Source organism: Gadus morhua, chromosome 6, assembly GCF_902167405.1.
Source record: "Gadus morhua chromosome 6, gadMor3.0, whole genome shotgun sequence".
NCBI classification, from domain to species: Eukaryota; Metazoa; Chordata; class Actinopteri; order Gadiformes; family Gadidae; genus Gadus; species Gadus morhua.
Window position 1 is genome coordinate 14,199,749 of NC_044053.1, and position 14,156 is coordinate 14,213,904.

Sequence of the window (14,156 nt, forward strand, 5' to 3'; positions counted from 1 at the left end):
ACAGCCAAATTAAATAAATGTTACATTGTATTGAATATTTGAAGAAAACGTCATGGACGTACGTGATGTACGTATTACGTCTTACGTAGGCGAAAGTCCTTCCACCAATCGTCGCCCTTTCATTGTTTTGTCTCAAACAGGCTAATGTGTTAGCAACCAAGAACACAGCAGTCGTCTACTTCTTCATCACATCCAACCCTTGAACAACATAAATTATTAAATTACATTTAATTGAACAAAGAACCGACGATGAGTAAGAGGAAAGCACCCCAGGAATCGCCCAATGAAGGAATAACAGACTTTCTTGTCGGTACGTGAAGGGTATTCGGGTAGTTGGGCTAATCTAACAATAGTCAATCTCAAGCTATTTGGTTTGGTACGGTTTAGGATTTATGCTGTATAACCTTGATTTAGTTTGAATATACGCTGCATAATAAGTAGTAGCACGTTTCCTTTGCTGTTGAGGGAGGTCATGATTGTGCAATGCATGTAGGCTGCCTGTCCTTTACATCGACTGTTTTTTAACGTTAGCTGACGTGCCATTTCAACCAGAAGACAGAATATTGCATTCTCAAATTGCAAATGGCTAAATGTTTATTTGCTAAATTATCTGTTTGTATTTTGATTCCAGAACTGGCAAATTATGAGAAAAATGTAAACAGAGCGATACACAAGTATAATGCCTACCGGTAAGATGTTAATGAATACAACTACAAATCGTTCCTGACTATACATGTACAGTACAACTATACAAACCATTTGCTTCCTAATGTTTTCATTTATTCAATATATTTGGTATGCTTTTATTAGTAAGGCAGCATCGACTATTTCGAAGTACCCAGAGAAGATCAAAAGTGGTACAGAAGCGAAGAAATTGGTATGTACGCTTCACCAATGTCAAGTTTATGTAAACATTCATAAACACTGACGTTGTTGCATGGAGAGGTTTCCAACTGTACATTGAACTATCATCACGCTGGTCCAGTATTTACATTGTACACAGCTTGGTGAAACATAGCTTGGTTCTCTTTTGGAATGGATAATATGCATTAGGAATCGGTTGTATATATCGGGCTTACTTATGATTTCACTTAAGCATAAGCATTTTCTTCCATTCAAATACAACAATAGCTCATTATAGTGATGGTAACAATTGACCAAATGCCCATTGGCTACACATATCTTTTATATACAATTTGTATTGTAAAGGCTTTCACAACTCGGTTGATAAAGCAATTGTCTCAATTTACTCTCATTATGCTGGTTACAGTACACGGCAGCTAAAATCAAGAATATGGACGCTATCTTGCATAAATATTGCACATGTATATAAAGTGTTCTTTCCCAACCTACAACAGGAAGGTGTGGGACAAAAAATTGCGGAAAAGATCGATGAGTTTCTGCAAACGGGCACATTAAGGAAATTGGACAAGGTTAATTTTCATAATTTGATTAAGATATTTATGATCAACCACTATTTATTTCCACTAACATTAAAAACTGAAGCCTTACCCGAATTGTCCATCTTTTTAGATACGGAATGACGACACGAGCTCATCCATCAATTTCCTCACAAGAGTTACTGGAATTGGGTATGTCCAAGTGTATATCACCGCAAAAAACAGATTGAATCATGCAATTTGCCTAAGCACAATGCACTAGTAGTAGCAGAGCTATAGGGTCTTTATTTGTAATCCTTAATCATTCATATGTTTCTCTCTTCCAAGGCCTGCTGCTGCCAGGAAGTTCTTTGAGGACGGAGTGAAGACACTTGAAGGTAACATTTCACTGTGGTCTGCTTATTCAGCGATAGCCACTAGGAATATCTCAGATTGTTAGAAATTGGGGGATTTGACCAAGGACTACTTCAGTAAACTTAGCGTATATTCTTGATGGAGAAAGTTGTGCCAATGTAGATGTAAAGGTACATATTCATCCTTCTGTGACTTTTCTTTAGATTTGAAAAATATTGAAAGCAAATTGAACCATCACCAGCAGATCGGCCTCAAGTAAGTGCAAAACAAATCCTATTTTCTAGATTTTTGCTTTGAGGAATGAATCAAGATGTGCTCTAAAACATATTTGTGGACTGAGAACACTAAAAATACTGTGATTTCTCTTAGGTACTTTGAGGAGTTTGAAAAGAGGATTCCACGGGAAGAGATGGAGAAAATGGAAGTGAGTATACGGTAAAACTGTATACACAGTGTATGTATCCTCTCTCCCCCCCCTCGTTAATAAAAGATTATTTTTGACTCGTGTTCGCATTTGTTTAGACTTTGATTCAAGCCGAACTGAAGACTGTAGGCACAGAATACATTGGAACCATCTGTGGAAGCTACCGAAGAGGTAACATGATTGTTTAGTGAATATATTACCTGTCTGTTTCTGTTAATTTGCAAATACAAATAAAATGCCTCATCTTTGTCGCAATATGTTAAACATTATCAGGTGCACCCTCAAGTGGTGATATTGATATCCTGCTGACCCATCCAAACTACACCGCTGAGTCTGAGAAGCAGGTGAGTCAATGTGATTTCATAAAGGTCTGCATTAAGGGGTGCTAATATCATATTTGTATTTTCTGTCTTTCTCCCTTAACATATTATTTGATTGCATTTTTTTCTTCCCAAACAGCCAAAGCTCCTGCATGCAGTTGTGGAACATTTTGAGTCCATTGGATTCATAACGGACACCCTTTCCAAAGGAGACACCAAATACATGGTGTGGTTAATAATGTACCTACCGTAATCTGCATTGTGTAATAATAATAATAATAATAATAATAATAATTAAAATGTATATAGCGCTTAATATGGTACTCTAAGACGCTTTACATATTGCCCTATCAAAACTATGTAAGACAGACTAGGAATAAACATGTGTAGAACATGTGCTATTGCCGATGGTACCAAAAATGAAGTCTATACTTGTGGTTTTTCCCAGGGTGTCTGCCAGTTGCAGAAGAGTGCTGGTGAGGAGGAGGAGGAGGAGGAGGAAGCGTTCCTCCACAGACGAATTGACATTAGGTGATCACATGTCAATTATTTGTCTTTTTATTCTAAAGATTGGAAATGCTGCATAATTGTACTAACTTGGGCATCTCTTCTCAGGTTAATTCCTAAGGATCAGTACTATTGCGGTGTTCTCTATTTCACTGGGAGCGACATCTTCAACAAGACCATGAGAACTCATGCATTGGAGAAGGGCTTCACTCTCAATGAGTACACTATCAGACCACTCGGTGTCACTGGTGAGTTGCAAACAACCATTTGTAGAAATGAAGACCAATATGTGTTAAATGGAATAAATAATGAATGACCGAATGAATCTTCTGTCTGTAGGAATGGCGGGTGAGCCTCTGATGGTGGATAGTGAGAGGGATATCTTTGAGTACATCCAGTACAAATACAGAGAGCCAAAGGAGCGCAGCCAGTGAAGCGAAAGCCAATGCATATATTTGTATTACAACCATTTACCTTCCACAAAGGTGCTAAGCGAGTTTGATAAATTTTCTTTATATAGATGGGAAAGTGGGTTTTAATTGTCTTTTGAGTTTCCTTTTGCATGTTTTGTGGATGTGGATACGAGTGGATTTTTTTTAAATCAGGAAACTATTGAAATTGGAAGGTAACTGTTTACTAGGCTCACAATCATGAATAGAATCTCTTATTTAGTATTTATAAAGAAATCTCTTTTGGAGGGGTTAACTACATGGTTGTTACATAGACTAAGAACCCTGAATATGTATGTGGTTTGAAAATCATGTCTACTTTTGTTCCCTACTTTGTTTCTATATCTTGTGCCCCTAGTACATTATGGACTCATCAAACTGCAATTGTTTTTTGTCTAATTTTCCTTCAACCTGGGGTACTGGCCAATTTGCCAGTAACCCAATTTGTTTAATCTAGTTGTGTGAACAGGTTAAGAAGATTCCATTAACAATACCATTGCATTGTAAAAAAGTCCATGCTTGTTTTATTGCAGTGGATACGCTCAACTATTTGAAGAACGTAAACCGTTTGACACATATATATATATATATATATATATATATATATATATATATATATATATATATATATATATATATATATATATATATATATATATATATATATATATATATTATGGTACTTTGGCAAAACATTTTTTGGTGTGTGAATTGAAACAGTTCCAGGTCTATTTTAATAGGTTGACTATCATCTATTAAGCTGTTGTATAAATGTGTGTTTAATTTCTTCTGGTAGCATTTATCAGGGACCAAACTGGTAAATTGTTCAGATATTGCAACCGAAAGATGATAAACTCTTCTGACTCAAATAAAACTCAAGTCTAAAACAACATGGCCTGCATATTCATTATGAGCAGCAGGATCGATTTTATGACACCTGTTGAAAATAAAATAACAAAACAGCCCAGCTGAATTAATCGGTAATATTATAAACAAGGTATGGTTATTTTATCAGTATTTTAATAAATAACAGTTCGAACGGGCAGCTAGTTTAACTTGTGTTATTTACATCGGTTCCCCGGGCAACGTGACAGTAACCGCTAAGCATTGTGGGTTGAAATAGAATGCAGACACAAATACCAGAAAACACACGCGAATCAGCCAATAGAATTAGCTTGTAGCTTCCTCGCAACCAATCGGACGAGGTCGAGAAATCATTCTCTGGCAGTTACACACCCACGTTAATTTCGTGTCAACCACTTCGCGGGAGTTGCTGTAAGAGAAATCGTTTCTTCAAAGTAGAAAAACATCTACGTAAAACTAGTAGGTATTTCAATGATTTGGCGTGAACGTGATAGTCGTTTTATTATTAACAATCTTCACTGTTAGCGAATTTGTATTGTATTTCTAGTTATACTGAAGGATCTGCAAACTAACGTCTGTCGAATTCGTGCTCATTCATCGGTTTACTGGCGCTGCATGGTGGCCGTACACACTGCTAGTTATTATAACTCAATCCTGCAATACCACATTACGGTACGCATTCATACATCGACCATGGGATTCTAGACTGAAGAATAATTCTGTCTGTGCTAAATAACTTGCAAATACAATGTGCTACGGTTTCAATTAGCAGGACGCTTTTATCGTAATCTACGGCCGCCGTTTTACAATCCTCGGGAAAATGTCGATACGATACGTCGAGATGGTAGTATTCGATATCTGGCGTTTCCATAGAAACGAACGTCGAGCGCACCTTCCCTGGTGCTGATGGAAGTTGTTATGCAACATAAGTGGAAATGGTGCGTTCTAGTGGATGTCATGCGTTTGTTATTATGTAATGCTAGTGTTGGCCTTTGGGCTAAAATGTTTTCCGTGCAAATCTTAGATGAGGTGTTTGTCACGATGCGAGTCGAATACGAAATTTCTGCAGCTTTACTATGCGATGAGATGTTTAGACTTAAGGGCAAATGACTGCATTAAACAAGTTCAGTTCCTTATATGGCTTTTTGTTTTGTTTCCAGGGCAACTATGTCTGACAGAAAAGCAGTGATCAAAAATGCCGACATGTCTGAGGAGATGCAGCAGGACGCTGTTGAATGTGCCACCCAGGCCCTTGAGAAGTATAACATCGAGAAAGACATCGCTGCATACATAAAAAAGGTGACACCCCCGCCTCCTCTGCCACAACAAAACTTTAAGCAACAATATTACTAACGTTATGCTTGACTACAAATGTCTAGTTTGACAGCATTTGCTAAGTATGACCCTTCAATGAGTACATTTCTCCCAAGTTTTATAATTACGATATATTCTAGTGGGCCAATGATAAAACGTGGTTATTGATGTATTCATTAGCAAACGCCTTAAGTTGTGTACGGTCAATAAATGCAATACAATTTTTAAAATGTATCTTAAGATTTAGGACCTATATATATTTCAATGTTGTCAATAAATATGTATCCATTCCTTACAGGAGTTCGACAAGAAGTTCAACCCCACTTGGCATTGCATTGTTGGCAGGAATTTTGGCAGCTACGTGACGCATGAAACAAAGCATTTTATCTACTTCTACTTGGGTCAGGTCGCAATACTCCTGTTCAAATCTGGTTGAAGAAAGAAGTCCGGTATGACCAATAAAACGGACTAATTTTACAGCAAGGCTCTCATCATTCCTGATCAACGGGCTCCGCCTTTTTCTGTGCTGCTTTCTACTGTTGTGGAGGGGTGTGGGGGTTGCAATGTAATAAACGCTAAATACGTGTATTTATTTTTGTCATGTTACATTTGACATTTCAGTTTTTTAAATTAAAGCATACCCGTTTGCCTCTTTCAATTGTCTGCCTTTACGACCAATTCAATTTATCTTGCCATGTCGGAACACCTCATCAAAAAGCTGCTATCAATTCAATGTAGATTACTATCTACACTAAGATTTTTGCTCAATTGTATTTTGTAGCTAAATCCGATAGTAAAAGGGAAGGAGACAATATTTTATAAGGCAGCCCATCTCCTTACTGAACCAGCCTTCTTCATACACGTGAATAATGCTAGTTACATAACCTTTTTACCACTGATTTTGGCCAAGACGCCCTAAATTAAACTGCCTTAAGAAATAAGCCATGCAGAGGGGAAGTTTCAAATTACACTAGCTTCACATATTTCATGTTATGGTTCTTCACAGCCCACAAGGTACCATCTGCCAAAATGTATAATTTTAGTGCCCTTTTCAAAATGCGTGAAATGCTTTGGTCACAGCTGCGGCTCCACTCCTACAATGTATGAAGTATTAAAATATGACGACAAAATTCCACTTTGGGGCATACGACTGCGACTCTTTTATTTAACACATTTAGAAAACGATCTTGTGTGGGTAGATGCCATTGGACAGGCAGAAAGCATTGCGGAGGTATCCCTTCAGCTGAGGGACCTTGCCGATAAGGGGAAGGAGCTGTGAGTCCACAGCCTTCTGGTCCTCTTTCCTCTGCTCTGTAATCTGGTACTTCTGCAGAAAGATGAAAAAAATAAAATGAGTACAATGACGAACTGTTGATAAGGACATCTTGATTCAAAAGAATGAATAGTATCTGGGGTGAGTAGCTTGCCTCCTTCTCTGTGTCAAAGATCTCTCCCTCCTGGTGACGGGGCTTCCTCAGCCTCGTCTTCTTGAAGTATGCGTCTGTCACAGTCTTGGGGATCTTGACACTAGAAACATCAACCTTGGTGTTGGTGGCGATGACAAACTTCTGGTGGGCCCTACGCAGGGGGACTCTGTTCAGGGCAAGAGGACCTGGGGGCCGTTAAGAACACATTAAAAATCAGATCATGGGACATTCAAGGTTGCAGCATGTCCCCAAAAGGGACGTACATTCAAATGCATGGTGAAACAGAATGATAAAGCCAGGTATCAATTGTACTCACCAGTGACAAGGAGCAGGCCACTTGAGAGCTGCTTCATGAACACGACACGCTGGAAGACAAAAGGAAAGAACGTTTAGACAAATAACAAATTGTGTTTTTGGTTACCTCATAAAGCAAGGAATAGCGACGTAGACTGCTTATCACTATACCCAACAGTATGTGCTCAGATTTAAAAGCTTACTAGACAAACCAAAATAAATATGGTCCATTATCCGCCAAAAGTAAATACTAATTCAGCAAGGCCTTACTCGCATGGAGTGTTAATCATCCAATTTCATCTGTGTGCAATAGAAGGATGTGTCAAAATTGACAGTTTATCATACAGTACAACATCTATTCAACAAGGGTATTGCCGTTTACTTGGCAATGAGTAAAAAATAAAAAATGGCATGCGACTAGAAGACAGCTGACTTCAGTTGGACTTGGGATGCATATTTAACATGTATTTTTAACATTTATGTGAATTAATCAGTTCGATGAGCAGTTATGGCAAGGCCCACATCCTCCAACATCCCAACGCTGCCTAAACAATGCATGACTCCATACCTTTCCGCGGTGGCGACCAGTGAGGAGAATGACCACGGTTCCAGGGGAGATGGACGGGCGCAGCTTCCTCTTGTGCTGGCTGAAGGGCTTAATCCCGTGGCTCTTCAGTTTGCGGGGCACATCCTCTGTTGGGTAGTAGCGGGGCTAGGATGCAGACAGATCAGGTTGACAACAATTAGGGAACATGGCAAACCATCTTCTTTGTAAAACATGAAATGTTATTGGCAAAGGGCATCTCTAGCATTACAATCGTACAGACCGACATTACAATTAAACATTGCCATTGCCACTATTTCAGGCATTACACCTGGAATCATCTTGCAAAAAACATTACTCACCATTTTACGCAGTTTGACAACGCGAGTGCCACCATTCTTATCACCTCCAACTGTCTTTGTGATGGTGGCGCGGGGCTTTTCCTTCAGTTTCTTCTCAATCTGTAGTTATAATATAGACCACGGTTTACTTTTGGACTTTATGGTAAACTCCAAACACCTGACTGCAGAGTGCAAAACTTGTGGATATGCTCATCGGTGCTGACCTTGGTCTCGACAGTCTTGATCTTCCTCTTGTACATAGCTCTCCTGGTGTTCATGGCAGAACGGGAGAAACGACCGATCCCCCGGGCCAGGGCCGGGTTCCGGCTGGTGTGCCTCTTGGGTCCCGTCTTGGCGGCCTTTTTGTCTCCCTCTGCCATCTACAGTAAGGTAAATAAAACATAAAAATCAAGAATGTGTATAGAAAAACCAGCATGCTTGTTTAAGATGATCAGACCCAGTTCATTAACATGACACTACGCATTACAAGTTGGCCATCAACCTGCCAACCCCGGACAGGAGCACAGGTAATAGTGCAAAAAGGGTACCAACTAGGACAGAGTAGATAGTGAGGCAGGCATGACAACTGGCTATCCATTAGCATAGAGTAGGGTATTGCCTCCGTTACAAACACAACATACGATACGACAAGTTACATACAACATACGATCTAAAAATGAAAATTTGTTAAAACACTCAAAAGATATGTTAACAAATAGACGGCAAACAATAGCGTTCAGCTAACATTTAACGGTACAACGCGTCCCGAATGCATGACGTGCCTGTGGGCTTTTAATGCCAACATCCAGAACTGTTTATTACGACTAACGGCAAATAAAACCATTCAATATTCATACGAGTGTGTTGTCTATAAATATATATACATTGCTTGATGTGTAAAAACGAGTATGTACATTTAATAACACAGATGTTGGAAGATTATATTCCAGACTTGGGACAGTGAGAAGGTTTCCTTACCGTAGCTAAGAAAAAAGACCGACTTCCGGGGAAGTGACGTATATAACCCGTGCGACGCCAAAGTCGTTTCCATTGGGACCATGGTCGTTGTAGTCCAAAATATAATCAGAACTTGTGATTTAAAAAAAAAAAAGATACGTTGGCATATTTTAGGTTTAATGTGTGTGGGCACGAGAGTGTGCATGTGCGTGTATTTAAACACATTTTTTATATAATAAAAGGCACCAATCTGGTGCCAGATCATTAATCTATATATTTAATTTCTATATGGGCTCACACGCAATTCAACCGATGCACACGCTCACACGCCCCACCTCGTATTTCTCACGAAGAGAAATTACCAGGATAGCGCCCACCAATTTGCGCCGCTATTTAACAGTCGAACTCTATTGATGTAGAAAATCAATGTTGGTTCAATAAAACAAATAACATAAAAATAATAGAATAGTAAAACATATGCCAATATCCTCACCTTTAACATAAGGAAATCCTAAAATGTTTAATCCCAATAAAACGTTATTTAATAAATCACAATGGTAGGCCTACAAAAAATTTGACCAAAATTCATAAATTAAAAAACAATGTCAATACAAAATAAGTAACAATTAAGCCAACAAGCAAGCCAATGTTAAAATTGCAGCCACATTTATTTGAAAGTATCACATGGAAATACAAACGTAGTATTTTCTATGCATGGAGTATATCATGGCAGAAACATATTTATTCAAGCCTATTGTTACAGACTTTGTACATGTCGAAGCTTCTACCTCATTCTGTTGTGTACTGAAGGCACAGTCTACATACATGAGGTAGTAGTTAGTAGGTAGTACATCTTATCTATGAATAATAAAGTAGCAATGACAACTGTAACATATTTTTCATGGATAGCTTGATCTTTGAATAAAAATCATTATTACAAGTGGGTCAATTTGTAGGATCATTATAAAACACATCAAACAGTTGTTTTTATGGAGTGTTTTCAATGATGATTGCAATTCCTTGGCCTCCACCAATGCAAGCAGCTCCAATTGCATACTTGCCATTTCTTCGCCTGCGAGAGAAAAAAAAAACAGTATATATTTCAAGCTTCAGCTTAGTTAGAACACTTAAATGCATATCTATTCAAACACAGAAGTATGAAATACAAGCGTCACAGGCAACGCTACCTGAGCTCGTGGACCAGGTGGGCCGTGATTCGCGCTCCAGAGGCACCCAGAGGATGTCCGATAGCAATCGCTCCTCCGTTGACATTACATTTCTCTTGGTCCAGTCCAAGGGCCTTAGCAACTGCCAGGCATTGTGGGGCAAATGCCTCGTTCACCTGTGCAAAGCAAAACCAAGCTTATAAAGACAGCCACCTCTCTGAAGGATACGCCAACACATCTCTACACAATGCATACAGGTTAGTAGTTACTATCGAATGGATATACATGGAGATGGAGGTTAAATGAGATGCACGACTTCTGGTCAATGCTCAGATGTCTATAAGTAAGGCACAGTATTGTAACACACCTCAATAATATCCATGTCACTGAGAGAAAGGCCCGCTTTTCTTAGGGCTTCAGTGATTGCTGGAACTGGGCCTGCAAAAATTATATTTGATATTACATTTTTAACAAATAAGTCTTATTTAATTCTGTTCTTTTGCTTTTCATGGGAATGGAATATCTATTCGGGAGACATATTTGACATCAGTGCTTACTCACCAATTCCCATGATACTTGGATCACAACCTGTAGCATGATAAGCCACTATTCTGGCCAGTGGAGTCAGTTTATGTTCTTTTAATGCGTCTTCGCTGGCAATCACCAAAGCAGCTGCTCCATCAGATACACCCTGAGGAGGAGAAATATAAACAGTTATAAAACTGCATTGTGAATAAAATAGTTTTTATTCCAGGTATGCCAATATTTATCTGAAATAGTTCTTTCCCATAAACATCTCGTAAATCAGCGTTGATTCTTTATAACGGGCAACCTCGGGCAAGTCTGTTTTATCCTTGAAATAGACAATTTTACCATATAGAACAATAACAAATAATTTAATGAATTAAATTATAATACTATATTTTAGTAAATATAGTATTATGGATCTTGTTTTTTATACTGTCTCTTTTGACATCATATTTAATATAATATAAAACATGGGGAAACACTTGAAAGCATAAACAGCATTGATAACTTTTTATTTTCACTGTACCCCACCAGCCCATCTTTCTTGCGGTAATAATTTTGTATAAAGGGGGAGCGGGCACTCTTTGCTCTGACTGCTGCTGTGTTTTAAACATTTTTATCATATCAATTTGTATATGAGGTGATCCACGAAAAAGTTTTGATTGAAAATTAAGTTGTGCACCTAAAGGCAAAGGTTCGGAACCACTTCATTATATTATATAATCACAATCACTATCACAGGTACTGTAGCGTTCTAACTCACAGATGCATTAGCTGCAGTGACCGTCCCTCCCTTCTTGAAGACGGGCTGAAGTTTGGCCAACTGTTCCAGTGTAGTCTGTGGACGAGGGTGCTCATCATGAGTCATTGGCACCTTACCCTTCCTAGCCTTCACGTCGATGGGAGCAATCTCTGCTGTAAAGTGTCCGGCCTCATGACCTGCAGTAAAACAAGAATTTAAGTTAACTTCCCATCAATGACAATCCAATGAAAAACTGTGTGCCATGGGCTTAATGTGCACAAGTTAGATGACATCCAAAACACACACTGGGTAATGAAAGATTAAGATAAAGTTAATGTTTCCTTCGCACCGGCTTTCCACTTTTGCTGGGACTGGTATGCAAACAGATCACATTCCTCCCGGGTGAGCTGGTACTTCTCTGCCAGGTTTTCTGCTGTGATACCCATAGGGAGCTTGATATGGAGGTCTGTCAACCCGGCCCACAATGTGTCCTCTAGCTTTAAGGTGAAATTGAAAGTTGACGGAAAATTAAATGGTACAGTGATTGAGATGAACATTTTGCAAAATACTACAAGTAATTGGATATTTTCCTGTAAAATGTGTTGAAAAAAAAGAAAAACCCACCTTGAGGTCAACCCCAAACTTGGTTCCAAAGCGTATGTTGCGGACAGCATAGGGTGCCTGGCTCATGCTCTCAGAGCCTCCGCACAAAACAACCTCAGACTCCTTCAAACAGATTTCCTACAAAACAACCATATTGTTCAATATGAATGCTAATTCTATGCTTTTTTAACTTGCATGATCAATTATTTTGACAAATGTGTACTGAAATAGTTTAGTATCGAAGTAGTAACAAGGGCTGTATGCATACTTTCATTTTTGCCAAGAGTGGAGACATTAATACATACTACATAGTCATCAATGCTTAAACAGTGAAAGTGGTTCACTGTTGAGATGCTAAATACGTTTAACAGTTGGTACGATGAACCTACTGAACAGATATTGGTATCATTCATGATACCAGCATGAATGATATCAAGGTCCGCTGTAACGTAATCAATTAAACAAGTTCTTACTTGGGCGCCATTGATGATTGACTGAAAGCCAGATCCACACAGGCGGTTCACAGTGAGAGCTGGTACAGGGATAGGGACGCCAGCCCTCAGTCCCACATGTCGTGCAATATAAGCCGCATCGGCGGAGCTCTGAATCAGAGAAAAACAAAGGGAATGTATTGGCCGAATTGGAAATAACAGAATATGAAGACAGAATAAAAGGTATTCGACTCCCAGCTGAATGGTACTGGATTAAACTCTGCCCAAAGCTCTGCCTGGAGGCATCCTTGATGAAGATGCCTAACTCCTACCTGCTCTTTAATTGATCAGAATTAACTTATTCAGATAATAGTATGCAATATGGAAAAACCTGCCAGAATAAGATATATTTTGAAAGTATCCAACTGAAAAAATCCCACCCCTTCCTTTAGGGTTAGGGTTAATCAGTAAGTGCTAGACAGAGATCATTATTTTCAGATCTAGAATAGAATGTATGCTATATATAGCTTAGTGGTCAGGTTTACCTGCATGACATTACCGAAGATGACACTGTTTACAAGTTCTGGTGCCACCCCCCCTGCTGCCAGGGCCGCCTTGGCAGCATGTTCAGCTAAATCTGTGGCACTGTGGTCCTTCAGAACACCACCGTACGCCCCGAATGGAGTGCGCTTGCCAGCAACAATAAATACACCTGGAGAGACACAACAGTATCAACTGGAGATACAAGGCACTTATCGAGGTGCAAAAGTTGAGCATGAAGATTACATTAATGGTTATAACATATACAATTATTATTTAAAAAAACTGATTGGTGCATCCAATTTGATAAGTAATTGATAAGTAATCAAAGTCAAAAGGTGAAACATGACTACAAAGTTCCTGATAAAGATTCACCTTTCCCCTATTTTTCTTAGCAAATGACAATGCAGTTATTATATTACAAATAAGTGAATTAAATTTTACACCCCAACATACATTTTCAAGCTATATCGATTCCGATTATTTTTATGAATCCATGTAGAAGGTTATGTTGCGTTGTTGCATAAGTAGCATAGAAGTAGCATTGAAAGTTACATGCATATATAAATACATCACAATAAATAGATGCGCATTTGAAGTTTACTCTGGCATGTTTATTTACCTCTTAGAAGCGCCATGGCATACAGCACAATCCGAGAATTGAACAGAAATAATGCCGGGTGTCAATTTCAACCAGCTTCCAACCCGTCGAACACAGTCAGGCAATGGTCAGATTCAGCGCTCACCTTTCCCCTCAATATCCCGGGTAATTTGTGTTTCGTAGAGTAACATTCGAGTAAAACTTTCGTCAGGCATTCCTAATATGAGTTGGAAAATAATTAAATCAAGATTTAAAAATACATTGTATCGTTCTCCATGCAAATTATACAAAAAACCTTGGGTGTCTAAAATGTATTTGTGGAAAAAATAATTACTCGAAAGAAGCACATT

At 38.7% G+C, this 14,156-nt stretch overlaps 4 protein-coding genes across 4 annotated transcripts; 2 read left to right on the forward strand and 2 right to left on the reverse strand.

Annotated features, from left to right (window-relative positions):
- The first annotated feature begins 88 nt into the window (after window positions 1-88).
- Window positions 89-4,030, forward strand: polb (polymerase (DNA directed), beta). The gene is made up of 14 exons (XM_030359033.1): window positions 89-310; window positions 632-689; window positions 811-877; window positions 1,359-1,433; window positions 1,534-1,592; window positions 1,728-1,777; window positions 1,958-2,009; window positions 2,124-2,178; window positions 2,277-2,349; window positions 2,452-2,522; window positions 2,638-2,724; window positions 2,947-3,029; window positions 3,114-3,253; window positions 3,345-4,030. The coding sequence occupies exons 1-14, from the start codon at window positions 250-252 to the stop codon at window positions 3,437-3,439; spliced, it is 1,026 nt and encodes a 341-aa protein (XP_030214893.1). The 5' UTR covers window positions 89-249; the 3' UTR covers window positions 3,440-4,030.
- A 523-nt stretch (window positions 4,031-4,553) lies between these two features.
- dynll1 (dynein, light chain, LC8-type 1) lies at window positions 4,554-6,290 on the forward strand. Its single transcript, XM_030359042.1, has 3 exons — window positions 4,554-4,777; window positions 5,479-5,617; window positions 5,931-6,290. Exons 2-3 carry the CDS (start codon window positions 5,486-5,488, stop codon window positions 6,066-6,068), a joined length of 270 nt encoding a protein of 89 aa, XP_030214902.1. The 5' UTR covers window positions 4,554-4,777; window positions 5,479-5,485; the 3' UTR covers window positions 6,069-6,290.
- Window positions 6,291-6,762: 472 nt separating this feature from the next.
- On the reverse strand, window positions 6,763-8,756 carry rpl6 (ribosomal protein L6). Its single transcript, XM_030359041.1, has 6 exons — window positions 8,463-8,756; window positions 8,260-8,358; window positions 7,922-8,065; window positions 7,376-7,424; window positions 7,060-7,244; window positions 6,763-6,959 (listed from the first exon to the last, which is right to left on the reverse strand). The coding sequence occupies exons 1-6, from the start codon at window positions 8,616-8,618 to the stop codon at window positions 6,807-6,809; spliced, it is 786 nt and encodes a 261-aa protein (XP_030214901.1). The 5' UTR covers window positions 8,619-8,756; the 3' UTR covers window positions 6,763-6,806.
- A 1,083-nt stretch (window positions 8,757-9,839) lies between these two features.
- On the reverse strand, window positions 9,840-14,072 carry acaa2 (acetyl-CoA acyltransferase 2). Its single transcript, XM_030358991.1, has 10 exons — window positions 13,828-14,072; window positions 13,211-13,377; window positions 12,708-12,836; window positions 12,256-12,372; window positions 11,981-12,128; window positions 11,653-11,828; window positions 10,923-11,052; window positions 10,729-10,799; window positions 10,383-10,537; window positions 9,840-10,267 (listed from the first exon to the last, which is right to left on the reverse strand). Exons 1-10 carry the CDS (start codon window positions 13,841-13,843, stop codon window positions 10,183-10,185), a joined length of 1,194 nt encoding a protein of 397 aa, XP_030214851.1. The 5' UTR covers window positions 13,844-14,072; the 3' UTR covers window positions 9,840-10,182.
- Window positions 14,073-14,156: the final 84 nt, after the last annotated feature.

What these genes read in the sequence shown, in the direction of transcription:
- polb (XM_030359033.1), top strand. Translation starts at nt 250, where the DNA reads ATGAGTAAGAGGAAAGCACCCCAGGAATCGCCCAATGAAGGAATAACA. An exon ending in AATAACAGACTTTCTTGTCG is followed by an intron (nt 311 to 631) that starts GTACGTGAAGGG and finishes TTTTGATTCCAG; the next exon opens with AACTGGCAAATTATGAGAAA. An exon ending in CTGTGGAAGCTACCGAAGAG is followed by an intron (nt 2,350 to 2,451) that starts GTAACATGATTG and finishes AAACATTATCAG; the next exon opens with GTGCACCCTCAAGTGGTGAT.
- dynll1 (XM_030359042.1), top strand. Translation starts at nt 5,486, where the DNA reads ATGTCTGACAGAAAAGCAGTGATCAAAAATGCCGACATGTCTGAGGAG. An exon ending in TCGCTGCATACATAAAAAAG is followed by an intron (nt 5,618 to 5,930) that starts GTGACACCCCCG and finishes CATTCCTTACAG; the next exon opens with GAGTTCGACAAGAAGTTCAA.
- rpl6 (XM_030359041.1), bottom strand. Translation starts at nt 8,618, where the DNA reads ATGGCAGAGGGAGACAAAAAGGCCGCCAAGACGGGACCCAAGAGGCAC. An exon ending in TCAAGACTGTCGAGACCAAG is followed by an intron (nt 8,359 to 8,462) that starts GTCAGCACCGAT and finishes TTATAACTACAG; the next exon opens with ATTGAGAAGAAACTGAAGGA. An exon ending in TGGCCTGCTCCTTGTCACTG is followed by an intron (nt 7,245 to 7,375) that starts GTGAGTACAATT and finishes AACGGCCCCCAG; the next exon opens with GTCCTCTTGCCCTGAACAGA.
- acaa2 (XM_030358991.1), bottom strand. An exon ending in AGTTTGGGGTTGACCTCAAG is followed by an intron (nt 12,129 to 12,255) that starts GTGGGTTTTTCT and finishes TTCACCTTAAAG; the next exon opens with CTAGAGGACACATTGTGGGC. An exon ending in GTGACATGGATATTATTGAG is followed by an intron (nt 10,538 to 10,728) that starts GTGTGTTACAAT and finishes TGCTTTGCACAG; the next exon opens with GTGAACGAGGCATTTGCCCC.